At 41.2% G+C, this 25,595-nt stretch overlaps 2 protein-coding genes across 8 annotated transcripts; one reads left to right on the top strand and one right to left on the bottom strand.

Annotated features, from left to right (window-relative positions):
- The first annotated feature begins 485 nt into the window (after positions 1 to 485).
- On the top strand, positions 486 to 12,868 carry zgc:163098 (uncharacterized protein LOC100037380 homolog). 7 transcript variants are annotated; one of them, XM_054754322.1, is made up of 24 exons: positions 488 to 680; positions 1,587 to 1,671; positions 1,752 to 1,863; positions 3,037 to 3,143; positions 3,237 to 3,304; positions 3,384 to 3,490; positions 3,681 to 3,745; positions 3,812 to 3,977; positions 4,055 to 4,254; positions 4,752 to 4,795; positions 7,630 to 7,734; positions 7,815 to 7,881; positions 8,964 to 9,118; positions 9,222 to 9,384; positions 9,452 to 9,531; positions 9,618 to 9,705; positions 9,778 to 9,906; positions 9,984 to 10,173; positions 10,263 to 10,343; positions 10,405 to 10,462; positions 10,551 to 10,698; positions 11,915 to 12,069; positions 12,270 to 12,445; positions 12,541 to 12,864. In XM_054754322.1, the coding sequence occupies exons 2-23, from the start codon at positions 1,594 to 1,596 to the stop codon at positions 12,442 to 12,444; spliced, it is 2,541 nt and encodes an 846-aa protein (XP_054610297.1). In that variant the 5' UTR covers positions 488 to 680; positions 1,587 to 1,593; the 3' UTR covers position 12,445; positions 12,541 to 12,864. The 7 variants fall into 7 exon arrangements, with proteins under 7 accessions (XP_054610298.1, XP_054610297.1, XP_054610296.1 ...); XM_054754321.1 differs by having other exon boundaries at positions 490 to 680; positions 3,040 to 3,143; positions 11,915 to 12,025; positions 12,541 to 12,862; XM_054754320.1 differs by having other exon boundaries at positions 491 to 697; positions 11,915 to 12,025; positions 12,541 to 12,862.
- On the bottom strand, positions 11,814 to 25,595 carry wdr44 (WD repeat domain 44). The gene is made up of 20 exons (XM_054754316.1): positions 25,097 to 25,595; positions 24,549 to 24,582; positions 23,584 to 23,655; positions 22,884 to 23,502; positions 22,078 to 22,226; positions 21,896 to 21,991; positions 19,502 to 19,638; positions 18,301 to 18,384; positions 18,112 to 18,218; positions 17,884 to 18,035; positions 17,669 to 17,807; positions 17,530 to 17,594; positions 16,608 to 16,724; positions 16,412 to 16,534; positions 16,146 to 16,337; positions 15,947 to 16,048; positions 14,243 to 14,358; positions 13,928 to 14,055; positions 13,706 to 13,840; positions 11,814 to 13,642 (listed from the first exon to the last, which is right to left on the bottom strand). The coding sequence occupies exons 1-20, from the start codon at positions 25,171 to 25,173 to the stop codon at positions 13,554 to 13,556; spliced, it is 2,733 nt and encodes a 910-aa protein (XP_054610291.1). The 5' UTR covers positions 25,174 to 25,595; the 3' UTR covers positions 11,814 to 13,553.

Here is a 25,595-nt window from a genome sequence, read left to right as displayed (position 1 = left end):
GTTGTGGCCGCGCTCCAGCTGAAATTCAACTCTGAATCCCCAACGTCACTTCCTGTCCACATGTCCGGAAGTTAGTTCACGACTCGCCGAAATCTACTGTGTTGTAGTACTGAACAATGTTGACTGAAGCCACGTCCATGCGGTTGATATAGATATCAGATATCCGTGCATAATAATGAGACACATTTCACTGTCAGTAACTGTAACAGTGTTGTAACTTACAGCGCACTTAAATTGCATCACACCGTTATTTTTAACACAGTTACTACCACGATTGATTATGTCATTGTACTGTATATAATTTTAACCTTCCCACTGGTCTGCCACATTTTAATCAGCATATTATATGAAATGTATGATTATGTCTATAGTATTTCTTCATGTGGTCTATAACTAGGAAATAAAGATGAGGAAATCCATAATTTGTTGGTGTGTTTTGTCCACCAATTGTTTTCCGCTTTGAAGCGTAATTTTTTTAAAAGTGCAATGTCGGTGGGAGGACGACGGAGAGAAATAAAGCGAAGTGAAATAGCCGCCTCATTAATGCATAGAAGACCTCAATGGTCATTACTGAACCGCAGTTGTCTGGTGTGTACCCCGCTATGTGTTAGCAAGTGGTTGTCATAGTTATCAGGTTATCGTCGCTGCCGGAATGGTGAAGCACTAACATTAAACACATTGTAAGTTGCACTTTCAGGTAAAAAGTGATATTCTTGCTGCGCGTGCATGCATTATGGTTTTAAACCGTCTATCGATGTTTGCTAGGCGTTGCTAAAGAGCACTGCACATACCGATGTGTTAGCTTGCTACTGCTCTTTCGGTTTTCTTTTTAGTTAAGACCGACATTTTGTTAGCGGTAAGTTATCTTTGTAGCACGATTGTTTTTATTTTCTCCATGTCTGTCGAGCTAAGCTAACTGTTATTGTTAGCTTAGTGACGCTAGCAAAGTGAAGCGTCTGGAAGGAGGCAGGCCCTTTTAAATGACTGTGTTTGTGCTAACAGTGGAGTTTGTTTGTTTCCGTTTCACCTTGGATATTCGTAAATTTGAGTGTTTGAAACCAGCACAGGTATGTGTCATCCATGTTTGGGCTTTTTGGAGGTACGATTATACATTGCTCTGATGTGTTTGTTTCCCTCCCACACTGTAATTTAGTACACATATGTCTCACATACCAAATGTGACAAGTGTACGCTGCAATTTAGTGGTGGGGTCTGCTAGTTAGTGTTGCGTTCATGTAATGGGTCGTTTACACAAGGGGAGATGATGATTACGGGAAAAGGTGCAGGGAAGGACAAAGGACATGGATTCAGGTGAAGGAAGCATGGAAAGATACAGGCAGCCTAGCTACGTGGAAGCATACGGGCTAGGATGCATGGGAGGACACAGGCGAGGGGACATAGAAACCTAACAGGATTTAGAGTCATTTGAATCCCAAATTGGTGCAACAGTTCACGGGGAAGGCTGTAACATGTGGGATTACATGCAATTAGGTTAATAAAGCATCAAACTTCTTGATAATACTGATTTGTGACTGCAAGAGATGAGCTGTTTGGTTAGAACGTCAGAATCTTCTCTCTTTTTGCAGTTCAAGAATGGCTGACAGGAAGGGAAGCACTGTCACCCCTGTGAAAACACTGACAAGGAAGGAAAAAGAAGTCCTCAAGAAGAAGGTAGCAATGTTGTAGTCCTGTAAAAGGCCGTTTGAAGTTGCTGTTAGTATCTGTATTCATAGATTGCATTTATGTTCCAGGAGCAAGAAAAGGCAGCAGTTGTCTTTGAAGAATTTTTAGCATCTTTTGAGCCCAGCCAGAAAAGTGGAGTGAAAACCTTTGTCCGCGGAGGCATTGTGAATGCAACAAAAGGTCAGGTGCCAAGATTGAAAACCTGTGAATTTGTTTTTTAAAGCAAATATTGTATGCCTTTTGAATGATAACTAAACAAAATATGACATCAAATTCATTCATTCATTGCGACGTAACTGGTTGAGTCACTAGGTGTCTGTAATTAACTTTAAGATGACTGACGCCTCCATGTGTTGGCAGTCGACGTAGCCTGCAGAGCCAGACATGTCTTCTGTAAAGCCAGCGTTTACTGCCATGTGCAGCATGGAACCTTCCGGACCAAAACTTGCAGAAAAGAATGCAGGATTGGAAAGAAAATAACAGAACAATCACGTTGGACGAGATGAGCGCATGCCTCACTGGACGAACATAACATTAAGTGTTTCCCACAGGACTGCAATCTATTTGTGGTAGGGGATCAGCAGTGGGCGATGTCATGTCTTTTTCAGTTCCGATATGATACCGATATTGCAGCCATAAATATTGGCCGATACGATCCAATATCATCATAAAACATACTTACTGTTATTACTTATTACATACTGTGTGTGTTTGTGTATGTATATGTACTGTGTGTATATGTATGTGTGTTGTTAACAACACACGCTGTTGTTGTGACCACGTGTGCTCTATCTGGCCGCTGCTGGATTGTAGTGCTGGGGTGGAGTCTGGAATCAACTGCTTGTATCGGAGTGCCAATGTCGGAGATTTTAAATGCAGGCAAATATAATCGGATATTAGTTTTTTGCTAATAACGGCCCAATATCCGATATTGCAGATATCCCAAAGTACTACAAATAAACTTTCTGTTGTTTTTTTTATGTCACATAGAGAACTGAGCTGCCTGTGAGTGCTTTTTAGCACTCACTGCTCGTTTGCCAAAAGACTCATTTGATTTATCATTAGTTTTCTTGAAAAAGAGTATCTAGAGGGGTCTGATTACTTGCTAAATATAGCGACAAAAGCCATGAAGTTGGCCACACCAATCCGTCCTGCTCCGCTCTTTTCTTCTCTGGCAGGCCAGGTGCGTTATAATATGTTTATGAGCGAGGATGAACAGATAACACCAATATATATTTGTGGCATGCTGCCATATTTAATATTACTGCAAAATGTGGTCTCCTTTTTCATTAACGGCTTCCCCTTAAGAGCCCTGTACTGTCTGCACACGAGTAAACAATTCTCTTCATGCAGAAGAGGAAGCAGCAGAAGTCACAAAAAGTAAACTTTATCGACCTGCCACAAAGTTTGTCCCTCCTCCTGAAGATGTCCCACCGTCGTCTGCAGAGAGCAAAAAGTCTGTAAGTGTGGGCTCAAATATATGCCATAATCACCCCCCTCCCCATTGTATTGTAAAATGTGCACGTTTCACAGATTGCTTCTCTGATTCACAGGCTTTTAAAAGGAAGGCCGAGGAAAAGAAGAAGAGTAACCTGGAGCTCTTCAAAGAGGAACTGAAGCTGTGAGTCTGCACACGTTCCTCATAGGGCTTCACTTCAATCCTTTGTTGTTTACAATACTTCTCATATGGGGCAATGTAGAATACAGGAGGAGCGTGAGGAAAGACACAAAAGGAAGCAAAATGAACCTGGTGGTGGTGGTGGAGGAGGATACGGAGGTGTGGACTCCCCATTATTAGGACGACCAAGTAAGAGGCCTATTGTGCACCATATGGACATAAGTGTTGTGACATCAGACGTACAAGAAGTGAAAATGGAAGAACACTTGGAAATCCCCCAAGCAGCCCAGTCATTTCATTTCAAATGTGTCTAAATACATTTATCCATAACATTGTAGCTTGTATTAAAAAGACCCTTGCCCCTTATTCTGTTCTCTAGCATTTTACGATGACCCAACAGTGCCAACCACCACTAACCTCTACATCAGCTGCATCAGTCCAAAGGTAGGCCACGCAGTTGGCTTTGAACAGCGTTTCAGCACACATGCACTCTGAATGTTGTTCTTCCAGATGAACGAGGAGATCCTTTGCAAAGAGTTTGGTAAGTATGGTCCGCTGGCCAGTGTGAAGATAATGTGGCCACGCACAGACGAGGAGCGCTGCAGGACGTCCAACAGAGCCTTTGTGGCTTTCATGACCCGGAAAGACGCAGAGCGAGCTTTGGCGGCACTTGATGGTATTTCTCCTTTCCTCCGTTCTTCTCATCTTCCACATGGTGATGTCCTATACTGATGGCTTAATTTGGGCTTGTAGGTAAAGTGATTATGGGCTTTGAAATGAAGCTGGGATGGGGCAAACCAGCTAGAATTCCACCTCAGCCTCTCTACACGCCGTCAGGGGTGAGGGCTGCACCACCACCCCAGTCTGGTCTTCCTTTTAACGCCCAGCCAAGGGATCGCTTCCGAAATGACTTCACCAAACCACTGGCCATGTCCAAAGTAGATCTTGACAAGGTAACATTTTGCTTTATGGGCTTTTTGCATTGGCATATTTACTATTAAATGCATATTTACAGTATTATAAAGCATCCTGTCACCAGGCACTTCATTAGGCATGCCTGCACAAGATAATGACATCTAACACAACAACTGTATAAAAAAGAAAGTTAAAAAAAAAAGTGTTAAATGTTGATGCTGTTCATGCTGTAGAGGCAAAACTGTCTTGGTCATCTCAGTGTGGACAGTTGCATTAATTAAAATGCCTGCAGCACCATATTACATAATCAGAGGGGAATATGAAGCACATATTATATGATGATAGAACTACCTAAAGTGTTCCTTTTAATTGTAATGTCGTACAGTAATAATCTGTGTTGCCCCCTCGACCCCAGAATTCCCCTACCTATGAATGCTGTCATGCTTTTTTATGTTGTGTGTATCCTGCAGTGTTTAATCTGTACAAATACTCACGTTTGTCATATTTTCACTATTTGGTTTGACTTCACAAACAGACTCTGTCCGAAGCCGTAGTCAAAGTGGTTATCCCGACCGAAAGGTACACACACTCTTCCTCCTATGACTGACCAGCTGTTAGAACACAAGTGATAGGAGCGAGGCAGGTGCTCTCACATATTTATAGAGTTCAATTATGTAAGATGGAAGTCTCAAAAACTAACCAGTCGTAGGACATACAGCAACATTCAGTCTACTGTAGGTTTTTTAGATACCGTACTGTATTTCCTCAAATAATGACCTCCGCTCAAATAGATGGTTGCCTATAACTAAGGTGTTGCCAGTAGGTGGCTTAAATAACCTTTACTTTGACTAGTAGACGTCTTGGCCATAACACACACTGCCTGCACAGCAGACATGGCATCTGTAAAGCTGAAGGTGGAGTTTAGAGAAAGTGGTGCTGAATGCAGCGTGGAGAGTTATCTTCTGGTACATAACAAAAAATTACTTCATGTCTGTTGACAAGAACATGGCGCACACAAGCAAGTAGTGTCTACAAAAGTGACAAAAAAGTGACAGAGGTTGTATTACTATATAAATACATATATTTATCACAATGCATATTATATCTAATATTTTGAAAAATGATTAAAAGTGTGTATAAACATACACTACCAGTCAAAAGTTGAGACAGACTTTTTCATTCAGTAGTATGAGGAAGTGTGTCCACACTTGACTGGTAGTGTACAATGTTAAGTGGTACGTTGTTTTTTGTTATTAATCTGTTCCAAAAGGTCAGATGAAAATCAAAATGTACGAAAACCGAGACAATGTTTTACCATAGGAAATGATGTAAATCCAGTTAATCCGTTCCAGATACCCAAAAATATTAACAAAAAATATCTTGCAGAATATATTTAGTTTTACATGAAGAAAATAATGCGAAATACAGTGGAACCTTGGTTAGTGTCATTAATTCCAGAAGGTCTGACTCTAACCGAAACGTACTCTAACCAAATCACTTTTCCCATAAGAAATAATGTCAATCCAATGAATCTGAAAGCAACAAATGTTATCACAAAGCAGCATGTTTTGATAGTTTTACAATTATAGTTTTACATTTTACAACAATTCGAAATGCATGTAAATACACACAAATGAGGAATGAAAGGGATAAATGTACATTTAAGGTTACTTTTACCTTCATTGAAGACGTGGCTCTTCCCAAAGGCATGATGTGACAGTGAGGTTAACACGGACACCACCTTTTGTATTTTGCCATGAGTTAAAATGGTAATTGTAATACTATAAAAATGTTGGGTGAACATTTTTGAGATTTGTGGCATAACTGTTAGCACAGAACTACAGAGTTAACCGCTGCGGACATCATAGATGGGTGACTGAGCTGACTTCCGTTTTTTTTTTCCACGTATTAACAAGCTAATAAGATGCTAACAAGGACATTCAATATTAATAAATGTAATATTTTCATAGTCAGATCATAGAAAACCTGTTAATGACCTTCTAAATACGTTTTTTACCATTAGTAGAGCCCTCTAGCCATGAAATCACTGTTAGGCTTGTATTAGCCAATATAATAGACATAATTGAAAATAGGCTATCTTAGACTCACACATTAGCATTGACAGCGTACTTCCCGGTGGCCATTGTCTCTTCAAAGTAATGATGCACTTCAATCACGTTATTAACAAGCAGAGAACACATACAGTGAACATTCACACAGGAGCTGCTGTCAGACACTCTCTAAAGTGCGAACCTGCTGCTAGCACTCAGTAACAGTCAACTCTAGCCAACTTTCCAGGCCCCGCTTCTTAAAAGGCACACTAAGTCAGATACTGTATTACACTTCATATCATGTCTTTTGAATGCCTTATATTTGTACTTTTGTTCATTTAGCCGTTTTATGCTTGAAAATGCTTAATTTAGGCCATCAATATGTACAATTTGCTCAAATACGCATTTTTTGTTTTACCAATAATAGACCGTATTCAACCACAAAACAGCGATGATTTATTAATGAATGAATTTTTGAAAAACCATGATAGCGTGAGGGTGCGACGTTTGAACCACAATGTAGCAAGAGATGAAAACCGAGGCAAACTTTTGGCAGAATTTTTTGACGAAAACCAAATCGTACGAAACCGAAGTGTACAATAAAACGAGATTTGACTGTTGGTATACTTTTTTAAAATCTTAATATTAATATCCCCCTAACAGAAGCCTGGTACTCTCTCTAGTTGAGTAAATAAATGATCCCCTGACACTATATAAAGAAATACAGTATTAGTTTTTTACTCTTTTGGGTTTGTGAGATAGTAACATTGATGTTTCCATCACAAGGCAGAGTCATTGAAATTTGCATTAAACATTAAAATGAAGATATTTGAGACGCCGCAATACCACTGCTGCTGGAAGGCAGTAGATTACAACATAGACACCAATGGAAGTAATGCAATGCAAAAGGCTGTTTCACGCTAGTGCTACATATCAGCTCCTTAGAAATGTCCTGGTAAGATAGCGTCAAGATTGCCCAAACCTTGACTGGTGTCTCAATACGTTTGTCCTTATAGTTTGAATTAAAAGAATGACTTGCTCTTTCAGGGATTCTTTTGACCTCTTTTACGCAGCTAAGAATATAAGAGGACGGTGCCTGGGCATGTTTTAAGAAACGGTGTGTCCTTTTAGACTGGCAAATATTTACATTCCTCGTTTTCAGACAGTAAATGCTTTGGCAAGGACTGATGCTGTTAGAGCAAAGAGCTGCGCTGCAGTTTGCACGGGTCACTAACTTGGTGTAAAGAGGTTTTAAGAGATCTCCCCCTCAACCAAACATTGGAACTGAGACAGAGAGAACATTGAGGCTTTGACATAAATAAATCCTCATCTGATGGTCTCAATTTTGCCCTTTGCCCACAGAACTGTATTGGTCCTCATCCATCGAATGATAGAGTTTGTGGTGCGTGAAGGTCCTATGTTTGAAGCCGTAATAATGAACAAAGAAAAAAGCAACCCGGATTACAGGTACAAATCACTGTTAGTATGTTTTATGTGCCACGTATCTTCCCTGAAAGCTACTTCACTTTGGTTTGGTTTTGTCTCAGGTTCCTTTTCGACAATAAGAGTCAAAATCACGTTTACTATCGCTGGAAACTATTTTCCATCCTTCAGGTATGTATGGAACAGTTCATCCCTCCTTAACAATGATTATTGTGGCTGTTCATTTCTATTGGATGCGGTCAGTTGCTGCCATCAGTAATGCTGTTATTTTACTGTCACTGCCTCTATTCGATATTAACTGCTGGGTCTGATATAGCCGTGCAGGTGTGTTGTCTACAAACACCTACTGTAACCACTGTGGTCTCTGTTCAGCCCCCATGTCAAGAAACATTGGCTTGAGTAGCCTCCTGATTTTTTTTTTTTATGAACGCCACAAGATGGCAGTAGCTGCATTTTAAAGTATGATGAGTGGTCAGCATCCAGCAGCTTTATCTACCTCTGCATGTGCTTTAAGATGTTGGTTGCTACTCAGCTGTGGGTGTGAAACTCATGCGTGGTTACAGCGAGCTCATCAGCCATATTGAATAATTAATTGGCGCTCCATTACACCCCCATACAAAATGAGTGCCTCAGGAAATGCCAGTCAAAACAAGAGGAGACTCAACTTGTTTTAAATGTGCCCCCCCCTGTGCCCTCTGCCTTTAAAAGGTAGCGGTGTGTAGGAAAGGGCAAGGAAGAAGATTGTGGTAAAATTCATATAAAGCGCCCTCTTTCCTTTTTTTGAAAACCAGATTTTATTTTAGTACTAGGCAGCAGTGTAGCGCTTTGACACGACTACTGACTGCTACTAAGCACCGGCAGCAGTGGTGAGTGCACATGTAGGGGGGTGGCCGGTTAACATTTACTTTTTGGTCAATGTGGACATTGAAGTTTGAGAAACGAGTAAAAACAAAGAGATTGTAGATTTGAAAAAAAATATTCTCAACCCAGATAGCAACATTTTATTTGTACCTTTTTTTTGGGAGCCCGACGGTCAGGGGATCTTGGAATTGTGGAAAAAAAAAAAAAAAAAAAAAAAGAAGCTATAAATACAGAATGAGATTCCAAATATCTGGAAATAACACAATTATCACCTGCATCTATTTAACGTCCCGGCTATAAATACAGCGTTGGTATGGTAGATTCTTCCTACGCTAAACTGAAAGCGTTGTGGTGTTTTGGCGAGTCTGCATATTTGACCTTCACTTCTTCAGGGAGAGCCTCTGACCAAGTGGAGGACCTCTGATTTCCGTATGTTCCGTGGAGGCTCGCTTTGGAGGCCGCCTATCCTGAACAGCTACATGCACAGGGATGAGGAGGAGGCCACGGCTCCCGAGGAGGAGGTGAAGAAAGGTCACCTCAGAGCCGAGTGAGTATGCCAAGCAGGCATGCTGTTCACATTCAGGCCTGTGCATGTAAACTTGGAGAGCGTGCTGGTTATTCTTCCGCTAAAAAAAACAAAAAACCCTCAGGCACAGGCAGAGGCTGGAGGCTCTGCTTCAGGAGCTCACTCCCAGCAGAGGAGACGTTGCCGATGCCATGCTTTTCTGTCTGGAGCGGGCCGACGCAGCGGAGGAAGTAGTGACCCACATCACTGAATCGTTCTCCTTGTCTCAGACTTCTCTCCAGAAGAAGGTGAGCTTCCCTCCATGAATGCTATGTGTTTGTGTTTATTTCCCTTGACGGACTTGTGCTCCAGCAGATCGCAAGCTTGTATCTCGTATCGGACATTTTGTACAACTCCTGTGCCAAAGTCGCTGGGGCATCGTATTATCGTAAACAGTAAGACACTCCTTCTGTTCATCTTGTTTGGTGATTTTTTTTTTTTTTCCCATCTGTAATTTGTTTTTTCCTCTTTTTGTTTTTAGTTTTGAATCAAAGCTAACACGGATATTTGGAGAACTTCATGATGCGTACAAAAACATACAAGCCAGGCTGCAAGCTGAACAGTTTAAGGTAACCACGTCTCACACAGGTGAGGGTGTTTTATCAAAAAAATAAAACATAACATTATCATTCTTTGTATAGCAAAAGGTGACGAGTTGTTGTCGAGCTTGGGAGGACTGGGCCATATACCCTCAGCCTTATCTGATCCACCTCCAAAACATCTTCCTGGGGTTTGCCAAAGCTGGAGAGGAGATAAATGAGGTGGCAGAGGTGACCACAAAATGTCCTTTCTACAGTATTTCAACAGATGTGTGCGTAGGATCCAAATGTATTTACTCTTCTTACAGGAAGCTTCCTTGGACGTTGATGGCGCTCCCCTGGACAGCACTCTCATAGACAGGCTACATTTGCACAAAGGACAAGCAGATGACCTTGACGGCTGTCCCCTGGGCTGGGACCCTCTGGATGGAGTGCCCGTTGATGACATAGACGGCGTTCCCTTGGGAAGTGCTGTCGATGACATTGATGGAATGCCATGTGAGCCAAGCCGGGCTGTTATGTATGCGTGGTGTGGTGTGTGACGCCAAGCATGTCAGTGTCCTGACCTAGCTCCCTTTTGTTCTCAGTGGATGACAGCAAAGTTCCTCTCTCCAAAGCGCCTTTGTCCAAGTGGGAGAAGACGGCAGATGATGGGGCTTTTTCTCAAGGTAACACGAGTCACAATGTCCTCAGAGTTTTTAACACCCACTTCCCTCCTTTCTCTTTCAGGCTTGCTTGAATCCAAGTGGAGTAGCGCATCAAGCAGGGACAATGACCTGAATGTCACGTAAGTGATTGCCATTGTTTGCATCTTCAGTCTGTGTGCACATTTCCAAAGACCTCACAGACTCTGTTGCCTTTTCTGTCCTCAAAAGTGTCAACTCACTGGATGAAGACAACTCAGACAGCGACAGCAGCGATGACTCCAGCAGTTCCCCCAAAATTGACAGTGCACATTTCCAAAGCTCACTCAGAAGTTTTCAGATGACTGAGAGCAAAAGAAAAAGACTGCGGGAGCTGGAAGTAAGTGTCTATATTAGCCGGATATTCCTGTTTTAAAAATCACAAGTCCATGTTTCTCTGAGGTTTACAGCTTTAGTGGGGTTAAAGTGGGACAAACACTGACAGGTGCACAGCATAGTAGAGTCATAGAATGACTGTAATGCTCCTTGCCAGTCGCATGATTAAGTCACATTTTATAAAAGGAAACAGCAGACCTCATAATAATCCAGAAAGTCAATACTAGAAATGCTCAATATTGGCTTTTTATAGATATCCAACACTGTTTGCGCAAAATTAAACAAATACTCCAATGTAAGTTATAGAAAAAGTGCTGTACTTAACATTTTGTCTCAATGAGTCATTTAAAAAAAGAATACGCCTTACTTCCCCCTTCCATAATCAGCGCTTTGCTTGTCAATTGAAGCTATTTTTGTGAGAACCTTTTTTGGGGGGTTTTTTTAGATGCCATCTGACAGGATATAACACGCAGCATTTTTATAGTAGATGCTGGAAGTGTCCAAAATTGTCTTTGGGCTCTTGACTGCGTGGGGCGGGGTGACCGGTGAGATTAGACTGCGTTTAAATAGTGTCTCCCAATCTCCATGGTTGCCATCCTTTCGTGTTGAGCTTGCACAAGATCAGCGGACATTTTAAGACCCTCGCTTACACATATTTACAATCCAAAGGCCAAACCTGGAAATAATTCTAGACCAAAGACACACTGACCTAGCGAGCTTGTTGCTGTGTGGGCGACATGATGACTCGTGCGCGGATGTCTTCAGCAGAAAAAAAAACAATATAAATGTAATGCGATATCTAATGTAATGCCAATGTTGGCCATCCCCAGTTTAAAACCCGAGGCAAAATAAGAAACAGAAATGACACGCCAATTGTCTAATGACGATGTCCACCATCATATGCTGTAGGACTTGCAAATAGAATTTTTGTGTAATAACTAGCATGAAAGGAAACCAAATATTACACACATGCACTATGAACTCTTATCAATTAATAGTGAGCGTTATCGTCTTTATAAAAGGGAGATTTTTGTATTGGATTGTGAAGATGTACAGGGTGGGTGAAAATTAACTAGGCATTGAAAATTGGCAGTAAAATCCATATTCCTATTACAAATGTATTGGAAAAACATTTTTAATTACATGGGGAAATGGAGGTACACCTTCGTATTTCAACAGCAGCCCCGGACAGACAGTTTAACTGAACCTGTTTAATCCAGTTGAAGGTTATGAAGGTCCAAGATGAGTTGGAAAGTGGCAAGAGAGAGAGGAAACCTGGAATGAGCATCCAACAGCATGTGGAGCAATACCGGAATAAACTTCTACAGAAGGTATTTGGATCATGCTGTGAAGCAAGAAAAGCAGTGGCCACTCTGTAAGATAAATATTTCTTTAATGACAAATTTTGCATTGGCCGCACTGACAAGTGTGTGCATCAGTATAATTAGGAGCACAAAAAAACAGTGTAGCTTGGTGTGATTATATATAAATATATAATGAACAAACTGGTCCCAGAGAACCAACACGAGTGAGTTTTTTTTATACCTTTTTAGACTCTTTTACTGTCTCCTGTAGGAGTTTGAAACAGATGATGAAGCAAAGCCAGAGAGATCATCATCCAAATCTAAAGAGAGATCAACGGAGGACAGAAAGGACAAAAAGAAGAGCAAAAGAAGCGAAGATGGAGACAGACAACGGAGCCGAGATTCTGATAAGCACACCCAGAAATCCAATAGCATCACTCCTTTAAAGCAAGTGCCATGAGATGTCTGGAGTGTGCAAAGAATATATTAATCATGACCGCTGTTCTTAAAGTTAATTCTATCCTCTCCCCCCCCCACCTCAGGTGTCCCAGACAGTCCAAACGGTCCCGATCTCCATCTCCAGACTGGAGGGGACGGAGGTCCAGGTCACAGTCTCCACATCGCTCCCATAAGAAGACAAAGAAGAGTAAACATTGACTCTGGACTCCAGGCCTGCGTCAGCCAGCAGGTGTCCACCACTTACAGTGCTCCGTTGTCTTGGTCCCAAACACATATCCCCTGCAAGCGTTCTGCTCTCTTTTGTATCATATTTGGACACTAATTCTATTTTTGTTTTGTTTGTTTACAAAATAACTTGATATGTGCAATGTTGAGACATTAAATCACTCAGTGATTATATGCATTTGTGTGCGAGTTCTTCTCAGGAGGTGCTAGGGCCAGGTATCAACACTGCTTAAAAATATTAAGCATTTTTATTGAGGACATCAACAGAGCGTTAAGTTGCTTACAAAAGCATTAATGTGCAATGTTACATTGTAAATCTACAGTCTTTTCTAAATAGTGAAATGTATCAAATGTAGAGCCAGTAGTGTTTCTCAAAAAAGTATATTTTAAAGATACCTGGCCCTGTTTAACAATAATAAATGTACAGATTTCCTGTATTGTCAGCAGACGAAATGTTGAGAGGCTTAAACACCTATAAAAGCGATCTAGATTTTTTTTTTTTTTTTAGGCACAAATAATTGGTTGGTGACTCAACATTTGTACAATCACCACAATTTCAAGACACGTTGAAATGTGTGACCCAGGAGATGGTGTCTTGCAAGAGTTAGAAATGATCTGTATGGATCCCCACACAGCTGTCAGTGAACACCACCTGGACACATTTGTTTCTGCTGAAACCACAATTTGCACTACGATGGCAATTACAGTGTTTTATAAATGCAACACTACACGCAGTTGCTTGGTATTGAAGATGAAATAAACTGACACCCCCTCTCACATTTCTAGTTTTGCTCTGCTCGTAAGCCCAGAGCCATAACCGTTACGCATCTGGGTGCGTGAAAATGGTCACCTGACGGGCCCAAACATATGTTTAGTATTTCTTCACATTGATGAACACCTTGATGGCTCCAGTGAAGTCAGCAGACAGCAAAACCTCAGTGTGATCTGTCTTAAGGGCACCTGCAACACAACTTTCCTTAGCATCTAAACATTCATTTTATTCCCATATTGAAGCAAACATACCTGAGGGAATCATTTCAGACTCTGTGGAGTCCAGGCTCTTGCACTCTGCTTCTGGTTTTTCTGCACAACTCTCTTGTGGGACAATGAGACCGGGGTGAGGCGCAAAAATGGCTGATGTGACCACAGCATTGTGTGCTGCCAGAAAAGAAATACAAATGTGCAATTAACTAAGTGCTGGCATTAAAATGCTGTTTTTTCTCATATGAAACATAACACAATTACCTTTAATCCCTTCCCAGAAGTCATTGCGGTCCCGCCGTACAGATGTGAACTTACTCAGGTCATGGTAAGTGCTCCAGATGTACACGTATTTATCCTCTGAGCCACTGACGATAAAAGAGTAGTCGTGGCTGCGGGACGGCAGTTGCATTATAAAGACATTTGGGTTTAAGGTAGCGTGTAAAAGACAAAACTAGTGCAGTGACTGGGGGGTCTCTAAAAGCTTAATAAGAGTCAAGAGTCCCTTGCCCACACTTTTCTACAGGCAACAAGCATGCTTTTAAACAGAGTTGTGAAAAGCTTTATTCGTGAGCTCACCTGAAGCTGGCCTTAATCTGACTGCTGCTGTTGACGTAACCCTTGTATTTCATGGATAGAGACAAGTCCCGCAGGTCGTAGAGGCGGATACGGGAATCATTTGAGGTCACCAAAATCTATGAAAGTACAACGCAATTGGTAAAATATTGCAAATTAGCAAATATCATACAAAATGGACTATTAAATGATGTTCTAACTGTAGTGTGTGGCCCCAGAGCCCGTTTATGAGCACCGAACATCAGAAAAATGTATCATCTCCCTCACACAGTCGCTTTTGAAGTCAGAGGTTTCCATGTTTTCAAGGGGGGGCCACACGGTGGCCTAGTGGTTTGCATGTTCTCCCCGTGCATGCGTGGGTTTTGTCCGGGTACTCCGGCTTCCCCCCACATTCCAAAAACATGCATGTTAGGTTAATTGGAGACTCTAAATTAGGTAAGCGTATGAATGGTTGTCTACATGTGCCCTGCGATTGACTGGTGACCAGTCCAGGGTGTACCCCGCCTCTCGCCCGAAGTCTGCTGAGATAGGCTCCAGCATACCCGCGACCCTAGTGAGGATAAGCAGCACAGAAGATGGATGGATGGATGGATGGAGGTTTTCAAGGGAAAACATCATTAAACCACCTCTGACCCAGGGGCTACATGAGTCCACCCCACATATATGCCACTTCAAGGAGGACAGCTTTGTTAAAAAAAAAAAAAAAACTAATAAAAAAACTAAAAACATCTTAAAATAAAGCCAGGGGCTTGTGGGATTGTGTCTTTCTCCAGCAAACAGGCTAACCTAGTGTGCTGTTAAAATGTAGCTCACATAGCTATGCTAGTGTTGCTACTAGTGTTGTTTGTGTCCTCCTGTCCCACGCCTTATTATTACATTGTTGGCTTGCGTAGTTTTAGTGTAACGTGGTACCTTGATTTTCGTACGCAGATGAAAACTATTAGCTAAAATATGTCTCTATTTTCGTACGTTTCGGCTATTGTACAGCCAAAAGTGCACATAACCTAGTCCATTTGCCTGCATATCATTCCACAGAATCGAGTGTCCAATCAGAGAATCCCACGCAGTGGTGACTCAGTCTTGTTGTGTTAATACGCTGCGAGTCCAACTGTGTTCGCAGCGTGTCTTTATTACAAAATGTGCTCTCCGCTCCCACCAGGAAGTCTTTGCCCCCCAGCTCTGTCGGTCCTCTTTAATGTCATCAATGCTTCACTCTGTAGTTCTTTGCTAGCTACCATTGTTATTTTTTTGGGTATCTGGAATGGATTAATTGGATTTACATTATTTCTAATTAGAAAAATTTATACAGTTTTTGACTGACCCTTCGGATCGGATTAATAGTAAAAACTGAGGTACCGCTGTATATGTAAACAGTGCATAATAGCACATCTTGGAGACACACTATCGGGGAGAGACGTGGATAAACACAGCTCATTAGCATTAAAACCACAGACACACAAAACAGGTTTCCTAAAATCATTTTTAAACTCACTAAATTCCAGCATCAAGGCTACACACTTCAAATCTGTGGGACCTCGGACACTTGAAAAATAGTAATAATATGAGAATTGTATACAGTATGTCATGTTATACTATACATGTTATACTTGTATAATTACCTTATTCTCTCCAGGTAAAATAGTAATGATATGAGAATTGTATACAGTATGTCATGTTATACTATACATGTTATACTTGTATAATTACCTTATTCTCTCCAGGTAACGGTTCAATTCCTGTGATTTTGCGTCCGACTTTATTCCTGCCTCTGGTGGATCTGACGTGTATTTGGGTATGATATTTCAAACGCTGCGGAATAGACAAAGAGCATGTTTCTTTTCATGATGTTTCCAAGGCAACCAGAAATGTTCTAAGCACAAATGTACTAATGGAAACAGTTGGGTACCTCTGTGTCATAGAAGATGCATCTTCCATCATAGGTTCCAATGACTGCATACTTCCCATTTTGACAGAAGTTGGCAGCAGTGATGAGGCGCGTTTGACCGTCCACCTCGTTCCACAGTGCCACCTTTTTGTCTGGAATGTTCCACAGCCGCAGCTTTCCATCCAGTGAGCCACTTAAAAAGTACCTGTCATCCTGGGAGGAAACAAAACTACAGAGAGTCAATAATGTGTGAATTGTGGGAATTAGTTGCTTTGGTGTCATCTTACTCTGGGATGGAAAGTGATGGCGGTGACAAAATCAATGTGCTGAAAGCAGCAGAGACACTCTCTCCTGGATATGTGCCATAATCGGACCGTTTTGTCCATGGACGACGAGAGCAGGAAGAAGTTCTAGAATGACGCAACGATTGCACCGTGTCAGGGGCATTTAAAAAGGATGATGGAAAAAGAGCGTGGATGTCACCTTTGACCAGGACAAATCCAATAGATCTGCGGTGTGGCCTTTGTACTTGCAGAAGGGGACTTGACGAAAAGGAGCATTCCTGTCTTCGGTGTCTGGGTCCTCCGGGGCACAACATGCCTAAAACAAAACCTGTTATCAGTCTGGGAACAACAGAGCCATATTTTCTAGTGACAATAAACAAGAAAACTGGAAACTCTGGTTTCATCAATAATCTTTCCAAAAGGTTGGATGGAAACTGAAACACAGAAAAAACGAAGCACTGTTTTCCATTGGAAATCATGGAAATCCAATGAGCCCCTCCCAGATACCCAGAAATAGGAACAAAAATACACGTTATAGAGAATAGTTATAGTTTTACATGCAGAAAACGTAATACACATTAATGAAGGATGACATGGATAAATGAACATGTAACATTACTTCTACTGTTTACTGGTTGGTGAACACGGTGATGGGGGGAGGAGGGGTGGGGACATAATAGCCATGCGGACGCTGTTTCACTTTAGTCTGTTACAAGCTTAACTTACCACTGAAAGCCGTATACTTCCTCACTTGAACTTTATTTCAGCAGCAGGTACAATCATCATTACACACACTGGCCCGCCTCACTATTTGAAATGTGTCTCCCTTAAACCGTTCCCCCTGCAACATGTGTTAAAGGTTTCTACCTTTACGTTACAATCATTCTGTAACAGATACTACCTTCATACTTCCCTACCAGTTTCTCATCTTCTCTATCAGAGTTCTGGCACTTGCAACTTGCTTTGACGTCACAGTGGCTTCATTTGGTGGCTTAATAAAAGTTACCAGTTATTGTAATTTTTGGCCGTACGATAACTGAGGCATATTTTTGGCAATAATTGTCATCAACAAACAAATCCTACAAAAACAGAGGTTCCACTGTAAATACAAACCAACTAACCCCAGGATCAGTGTCAGATTTGGAGGAGCATAAGCTTTCCTGAGATGGAGAAGGTGACACTCGACCTGAGCAGACAAGCGCAAACCGTCACATCTACAATTGGCATTAAAGTCATCGTCAGAGTGGCTGACAGGGATACCTTCCGTGTTGTATTTCAACCTCATGTTATTGAAATAGTCAAAGGCTGTCTTTAAGACCCAGATGCGAACCACGTTGTCTTGGCCAGCCGTTGCCAGAAGCCGACCACAGTGAGAGAACTTCATTGTCCATACGGCCCCCTGAGCACAAAACCAAACGCTGTTGTCAGACTATTTTCATTTTGAGAGAGAGGAAGTTAAGTAGGAATTGTCCTACCATGTGCTCTCCACTCAAATCCTGCACAACCTTGATTTGATCAAAGTCAAAAGGACCCTTAAAGCTGTGTGCTGCCTTAAACTTGGCAGGCCTGGTGTAAGGCATCCCCTCGTCATCACTGGAGGATGGATCGTCCTGATCTGTGTGGAAAACTTAAACGGCCACATTATGACAATGCATGTTCAGGACATTCAGTGAACAACTGATCAGTGCATCGCTATCTTTTACCTTCATCGCGAACACTTTTTACTTTGTTTACTGCTTTCTCTCCATATTCCTCAGCGAGATGCTTGGCCTTCTTCACGGACTTGCCCAGGAATTTCTTTAACTGAGTTCTGTAAATCAGGACAAATCAAGATAAACAGTGACTCACGTGATAAAAAAAAGGGCAAAGGAAAATAAAATACAGATCCTTACGTTCTCTGTTTTAGTTTTCCACCATCTGTGTCTGCCAGCTGAGCCTGAGACTTGTCATCATCATCTGATTGAGCTGCATCATTCCTGCAAAGGAACAGCCATCAACTTCCCTCCCTTTAAAAACACTTTTAGAACAGTTTTTCAGAAGAAACTTTTAAGAGTGCTCTGACTGAAACCAGGTGTTATTTCGGTGATGATCAAGAGCTTGCAGTCGCCACTGAATTGTCACTGCTGATCTTGGCCTTCGACGGCTCGCTGCTTATGAACGTTTACGAAAGTACATTTTTCAGTGTTGTATTCGATCACAAGCTTTGCTGGAAACCTCACATAAAATCTGTGTGGTAAAACAGCAAAAGGCATTGGACTTTTAGGTACTACAAAGCACATCCTGAACCACAAAATTATGCGCACTCTGTATTGAGCATTTCTATTGCCATATCTGAATTACAGAATTGCGGACGTCTGGGGTAACAACCAACACCTTACAAAAGGTATGCACACTACAAAAGAGCACTGACGACAATAAATAATGTTGGGTACAGGGAACACAGAAATGCACTATGAAAATAAGTCACAAGTTTTATGTCTCTGGTGAAATTTTAAACTGGGCAGATGACAATTAAAGCAAGAAATGACTTACTGCCACTGAATAACCAAAAATTGTTCAAAAGACCGAGTGGCCTTACTTTAAAACAGCCGAGCGTAAACAATACTCTCAAAAAATATGTGCATGGTGTGAGCGGTTTGTGGGGTGACACTGTGGAATCAATTAGATCAGGAGATCAAACAGGGCAATAAGATATATAAAAATATATTTTTGCTAGATATAAAACTTTGAGGGAAACATCAAAAGTTTTGATTGTGTAATGTATTAATCCTGCTTTAATTAGTGTAATTATGTATTCTGTAGCTATATATTGTTGAATGAATCAGGTAAGTGCATATTAAGCATTATGTAAATATTTTTTGTAGCTAGAAAAAGGTAGCTTTTGCTTCTTCCTGCTCCTTTTCGGACACATTGTGTGACTCTTCTGGGTTTTGTTTTTTTTCTTTGAAATTAGCTTAATGAAACTATTTTATAATATTATTATTGTGTTAAAAAAAATGTTTTTAAACGCTTCATTTGGTTTAAGGGATAAATCTATTGCACAGTATATTAAACACCAGAAAAGCAAACGTAATTTGAGAAGGTTCTACTTACGTGATATATTCCTTGGTTCTCCTCATGATGTGCAAAGTGAGGGGGTTGATACCAGCAGGAAGCTTCTCCTCTGCCTGTATTAGTGGGATCTCTTCTCCAGTGTCCAGGTTCTTTATCATCACGCTGGCCAGGATTTCCTGTTTTGAGGGAGTATGTTTGGCCTAGCAAATGTTGTGCAAGGAACGTGCTCAGACATGGATAAGCAGACCTGCCAACCTTGAAGAAACAAGTAAAGCAATCGTTCGCACTATTGCAGTTCGATTATCGCTCCTTCACTATATTGTGGTTTTTCAGAAATGAATTAATGGCCGCTGTTTCGTGGTAGACATGGTCAATTATTGGTCAAAACATATTGAAATACAGGTGATATGTAGTATTCTGGTCACTATGCGGCAGTAACGACACAAAACACTGAGAATTTACCATATATTACATTACCTTAATGAAGTCATTAAGTCAGCAATGGCATGTCCAACATGATAAGTTTTTGGCTTCTTACGTTTAGAAGAAATAAATTTGAGGTTAACTGGTTAGCTCGATAGCTTGCTATCACGCCAACTCGCTAGCTTGAGAGTTGGGTAATGTGTTGTAAACAAGAAATACGAGTGTAAAGGTGACAATGGGGTGTTATTTCACGTCTACAGGGCTCTAATAATGTAAAAAAAAAAAACATCTTTAGAAAGTCATAAACAGGTTTTCTATGCTGTAACTATGAAAATATTCCACTTATTAACACTGAATCCGATATCGTGAAAATTCATTTATGGCTGTCGGGTCTGGAACCAATTAACTGCTATAAATGAGGGATTACTGTACTATTACTGTACTACTTTTAAAGACAAAGCCTTCAAGACAAATACACTTTAAAGACACTTTACAGCCAAAACTTTGTGTTATTAGTTATTTACCCTTAACATTTCAGGTTGTTACATTATATCTTTTGCTGTATTTCTCCCCTTTTTTAAAATGTATTTTACTTCTACAATATGCTGTGAAATAATATAGTCACTTTTACACTCCTATTATTCTTTGTTTACACATTGCAGGCTACGGGGATCACTGCAGGAACACAAGAGACGGCCACGACTAAGCACAGCATGCTAGCGAGCCAACTAGTCAGCCTTCGATTTATTTATTGTAAAAAAAAAAAAAAAAAAAAATGGGGGGGGGTTCAAACAGAGTGGGGAAGAAGGACAAATAACAAAATGTAAACATGTAAAATGTAAAAAATGTACCACTTCCCCACAGAATGGGAGAACCTTTAACAATCTATCGTGTCGGACATGCCATGGCTGACTCCATGCAGTGTGAAGGTAATGTAATGTAATGTCATGTCTCATCAATGTTTTGTGTCATTACTAACACCTAATGACCAGAATACTATATATGACTTGTCTTTCAATATTCTTTAGTGAGGGAGTGATGTTCCAACTGCAATGTAGCGAAGGACGACTCATGTAGAGAGGCTCGAGGTGCTCAATGAAGCTTTTAAACCCGACATTACTACTTGCAAATGTTTCAAACAGCGGTGGATGTTTCAGGAAGCCGTGGCGTTGCGAAAATCCTACTTCACATGCGTGATGAGATTGGTCGTATCAAACTTCTCTGGTTCTGTGGCACCACGGGAAACTTGTGCATGACAAGTTTTGTACTCGACTGCAACATCTGTTTCGACATCACACCTACTCCTTGCTAAACACGCTAGCACAATCTGTTGTTGTGATCACGTGGGTTCTGCATGCTGAATAGAAGGTCTGCTGCTGTACGGAAGTGCTGGCGCGGACCCTGGAAGGGACTGCTTGCATTGGAGTACCAAAATCGGAGATTTTAGGTGCAGGCCGATATAATCTGATATTTCCTGATATTGGACCAATAACGGTCGTATCGATCGGGACAACCCTAGCTTGAACTAGTCAATGTCAATTGTCTGCATTGTGCATATTTTGGTTTATTTAAGAAATGTACTTGTTTATAGTTGAATGTTCAACATGTCCTATTAACGAACATTATTGTTTATAGACCTTTTGGTATATTGTGAGTAAGTCATGTGACAGACATAAATCAGAAATCAAAAAACTATGTAAAAGTGAGTGAGTGAGTAATGTTCAGTTGTCCATTCATTTGTCATTTTGTAATTGTTTTTCCATCATTTTCTGCATGTAAAACCATAATTTTTGTCTATAAAATGTGTTTGGTGTTAATTTTTGTGGGTGTCTGGAATGGATTAATTGGATTTACATAATTTTCTTTGGGAAAATTTGCTTTGGTTAGAGTCCGTTTTGGTTTGAGTTGGACCTTCTAGAACGGATTAATGACGTTAACCAAGGCACCACTGTACATGCTGGCAGATCTGAATATAATATAAACAAATTCCATAAAGACAAACACACTTACTTCGTCAGTGAGTTCTCTACCCGAATTGGAGCGTGGCCGCTGGGGGCCTGGAGTTTGTCCTTCACCCTGAGATGATACTTCTTCACCCTCATTCTCCTAAAACACACAAGACAATTTTTTTTTTTTTGGGTCAAATACACATCAATCATGTATGCGATGATTAGCACCAAAACCCGACTGACCTGAGCGGTCACCACCTTGTCCCCACTGGTGGCACTGGCCAGATCCAAGGAGTGCTGCAGCTCTCTGGTCAAACTCCTCACAGTGCTACTTGGAGACATCAGACCAGATGGTTCCAGAGGGTCGCCGCTAACTGGACTCACTCCAGATACTGTAGAAACAAAACGATTAAGTCAATGCCTGCATAGAGCATTTTGTGTTCAATCTCCAGTATAAGCACTTGAGATAAATATTATTACATGTATAGAAAATTAATTGACAGATACACAGGATCATAAAAATATTCCCCCCATTAATGCATAGTGGCCAGAAAAGTCTGTCCGTGTATGATTAACCCGGAACACTGCAGGCTGTCACTCATTTACTCAAGAACTTTGCATAACTTAGGTGTAAGTAAACAATCCCTGTACTATTGGATTTTCCTCAAGGTTGCAATCAAACACAAACATGTAACATACTACGGACAAAAAGTATTGAGACACAACTCCTCTATAAAAACATCACAGACGGGTGATGAAACTTCCGGTCGCCATTTTGTTTCGCTAACTAATAGGATGCTAACAAGGCAGGACATTTTGTGATCAAAATACATTAAGAACACAGTTGGACTCATGCAGCATATTAACAACACGCTAACCGGAAAATGCACGCAAACAGACGCAAAATTGTGGCGTAAATTGTCGACGTTAACCAAAATACATACTAACCGAAGCAGATGCCAACCAAGGTTCCACTGTATTGGTGTATTTCATGTTGCTTTTATGCCCTGCATCCTGCATGTGCATTCACAAGTTTGTGCAGTGTTTACCTTCAAGCCCACTGGGTCTGAGACACTCCTGAGACTTCTTGGAAGGGAGACCCTGCCAAGACGGAGGTGGCGGTCTAGGTGGAGGACCTCCACTGGGAGGCGGTGGTCTCGAGGGTGGAGGCTTCTTGGTGCTGGCTACAATGTCTGGTTCTACCGTGAACTGCCGTGGGGGTTTAGTAGGCCCAGATGTGTCTAAAGAGTCTGTTGGCCTGTCTGTGAACGCAACCCGCTCTAAAATGTCAGCGGGCCTCTGCTCCTGCTCCCCTTCTGCAACCGCAAGCTCCCCATCTGGCTGAATCTGTCCTATTGTGCTGGTGATGTCCGGGGGTTGAACACTTTCTTGTGTTCCAACTGAAGGTCCCGGAAGGTCAGCGGGATCGGGGACAGATAAAGAACACACTCCGTTTGACGCCACACATTCCGGTTGCTCCTCAGCTGCTGGTCTCTCAAGAGGTTGAGATTCATCAGCTGACGGCTCCACAGGAATTTCCTGAGCGTTGTCGCTCTCTTCCTTTGACTCTGCTTCCACAGTCACGTCGACATGGAGTTGATCCAACAGCTCAGCGACAGCAGCAGAACCATTTTCCTTTTGGCTCTCCTCAATGATGCTATCAATAATCTATGACAGAGTCAAAATTACATACAATCAAGTCTACTAGCAAAAAGTCAAAAATTAAAGAGATCATGTAGAAAACAACACCTGTAGGGAATCATCTTGAGTAGCATCGGCGGCAGCTCCTTCACGACACATGTCATCAGATCTTCGGGAGAGCTGTTCATAACAATAAAATTGTGAAAATACAAAATAATGGTAATTTTTTTGGTGTTACTGTTCATTTGAACTATAACTTTATGAATCAATATCAATATATTGTTCAATTAACCAGAGTCTGCTAAAGTCACCGGGTGCATGGTCAAGAAGTATTGGCATTAACCGTCGTCCTCGCCAAAAGATGACAGTAGCTGCATTTGAAGTATGAGTGGTCAGCATCCAGTTGCTGCATGCGCTTTAAAATGTTGGTTGGCTCCTCAGATGTTTGTGTGAAACTCGTGCGTGTTACACTTGCTGTACTGGTCTTTACAATGAACTCATCTGCGCCATTACTGCTGGTTGAGCAGCTTGCTCCTCAAAAGGTATTACAACATCTGTTCTGTTGCTGCCGTGTAGTGCAATATATCTATCCATCCATCCATTTTCTATGCTTTATCCTCATTAGGGTTGCAGGGGTATGCTGGAGCCTATCCAAGCTAACTTTGGACGAGGTACACCCTGGACTAGTCGCCAGCACATATAGACAAACAATCATTCACACCCACTCTCATACCTGTGGACAATTTAGAGTCGTCAATTAACCTAACATGCATGTTTTTGGATTGTGGGAAGCAACTTGAGTACCCAGAGAAAACCCACCCACGCACGCACGGGGACAACACGCAAACTCCACACAGCGATGACCAAGCGGAGATTCATATTGTCACATGTAATCACAATCAATGTCTAGGTATATTTGGTCTACCTGAATATCTCTTTATTTTAACGAGCCAAGTGCAATGATATCATTTGATATATGTACAGTATAATAATATATTAAATATGAGAAATGTTACTGTTGCATCTAAACTGACACCACCACATTTTAAGTATGCAGTTTTAAATAAACATACCTTTGGGGAAGGAATGGCAAACTTTGCAGGAGACCTACAAGGCATAGACATAGTTAACAAAAAAAAAAAAAAAAGATAACCATACCAGCCATTCCAAACGATAAGAGCATGAAAAGAAAAATGCCAAAACACTGGTCCAGCCACATTTACAACTAGTTAGCCTTTAGCTGACAATATTCCTACTCTTTGTTTTTTGACCATGTTGAATTGTGCAGGTGTAAACATATGATGTACTTTCATGTAACTTCGTCTAAATAGATATAGAGCAAATAGATTTATGTAGGAAAATTAAGTGTACAAGAACCCGCATTTTTTCCCAGATTTCAAATACAAATACCATTACCAAGTTAGCAGCGGTTTGAAACTTTTCAATGACCTTACAGTTAAGAAAATTTCAACATATTGTGTTTAATGGTTGTAGACAACTCCCCCCAATACAGTCCAGGGATCAGGTGACTTGTAACTTGCTGAAGTACCTTGCCTTGGAACATGGACAAAATAACACAATAAAAATAAATTAGGTATACATAGAAAACATGTTCCCTTACACTTTAGGAGATGGGCTGAAATGTACGTCCTCTGGAGCATCGTAGAACTCCTCCGTGTCACTTGTGTCTGACGCCATGCTAACATGAATTTAGCTCTTTCGCTAAGCTTGCCCACTTTACCGAAAAGCCTAGCTTGCAAACGAGTTAAGCGCGCTGACACATCTGTATTTTGCGCCTCTTCGACCTTAAGGCTGTTAAGAAAAGGGCTTGGTCGGCTTGAAAACACTTTCCTGTCAACGTCACATCATTACGATAGCTATAATGTGCTGACTAGCTAGCCAGATACATTGCGACTACAATTCTAGCTACCTGAGCACCACTTATAGCCAAGTGGCCTCTGTCACTTAATATTTTGTTGTGCAGGGCAAAGCATCGTCCATGAATGCAAAAGCAAAAGCAAAAATCAGCTCCCTACTAACAGTACACGTCTATTGGCAAGCTGCTCGCAGGCACTGAACACTACAGCCGTATAAACAAACCAGAATCTTAAAAAAAAAAA

This window comes from Dunckerocampus dactyliophorus, chromosome 16, assembly GCF_027744805.1.
Source record: "Dunckerocampus dactyliophorus isolate RoL2022-P2 chromosome 16, RoL_Ddac_1.1, whole genome shotgun sequence".
In the NCBI taxonomy this organism is placed as follows: Eukaryota; Metazoa; Chordata; class Actinopteri; order Syngnathiformes; family Syngnathidae; genus Dunckerocampus; species Dunckerocampus dactyliophorus.
This window is presented reverse-complemented; position numbering and strand designations above follow the sequence as displayed.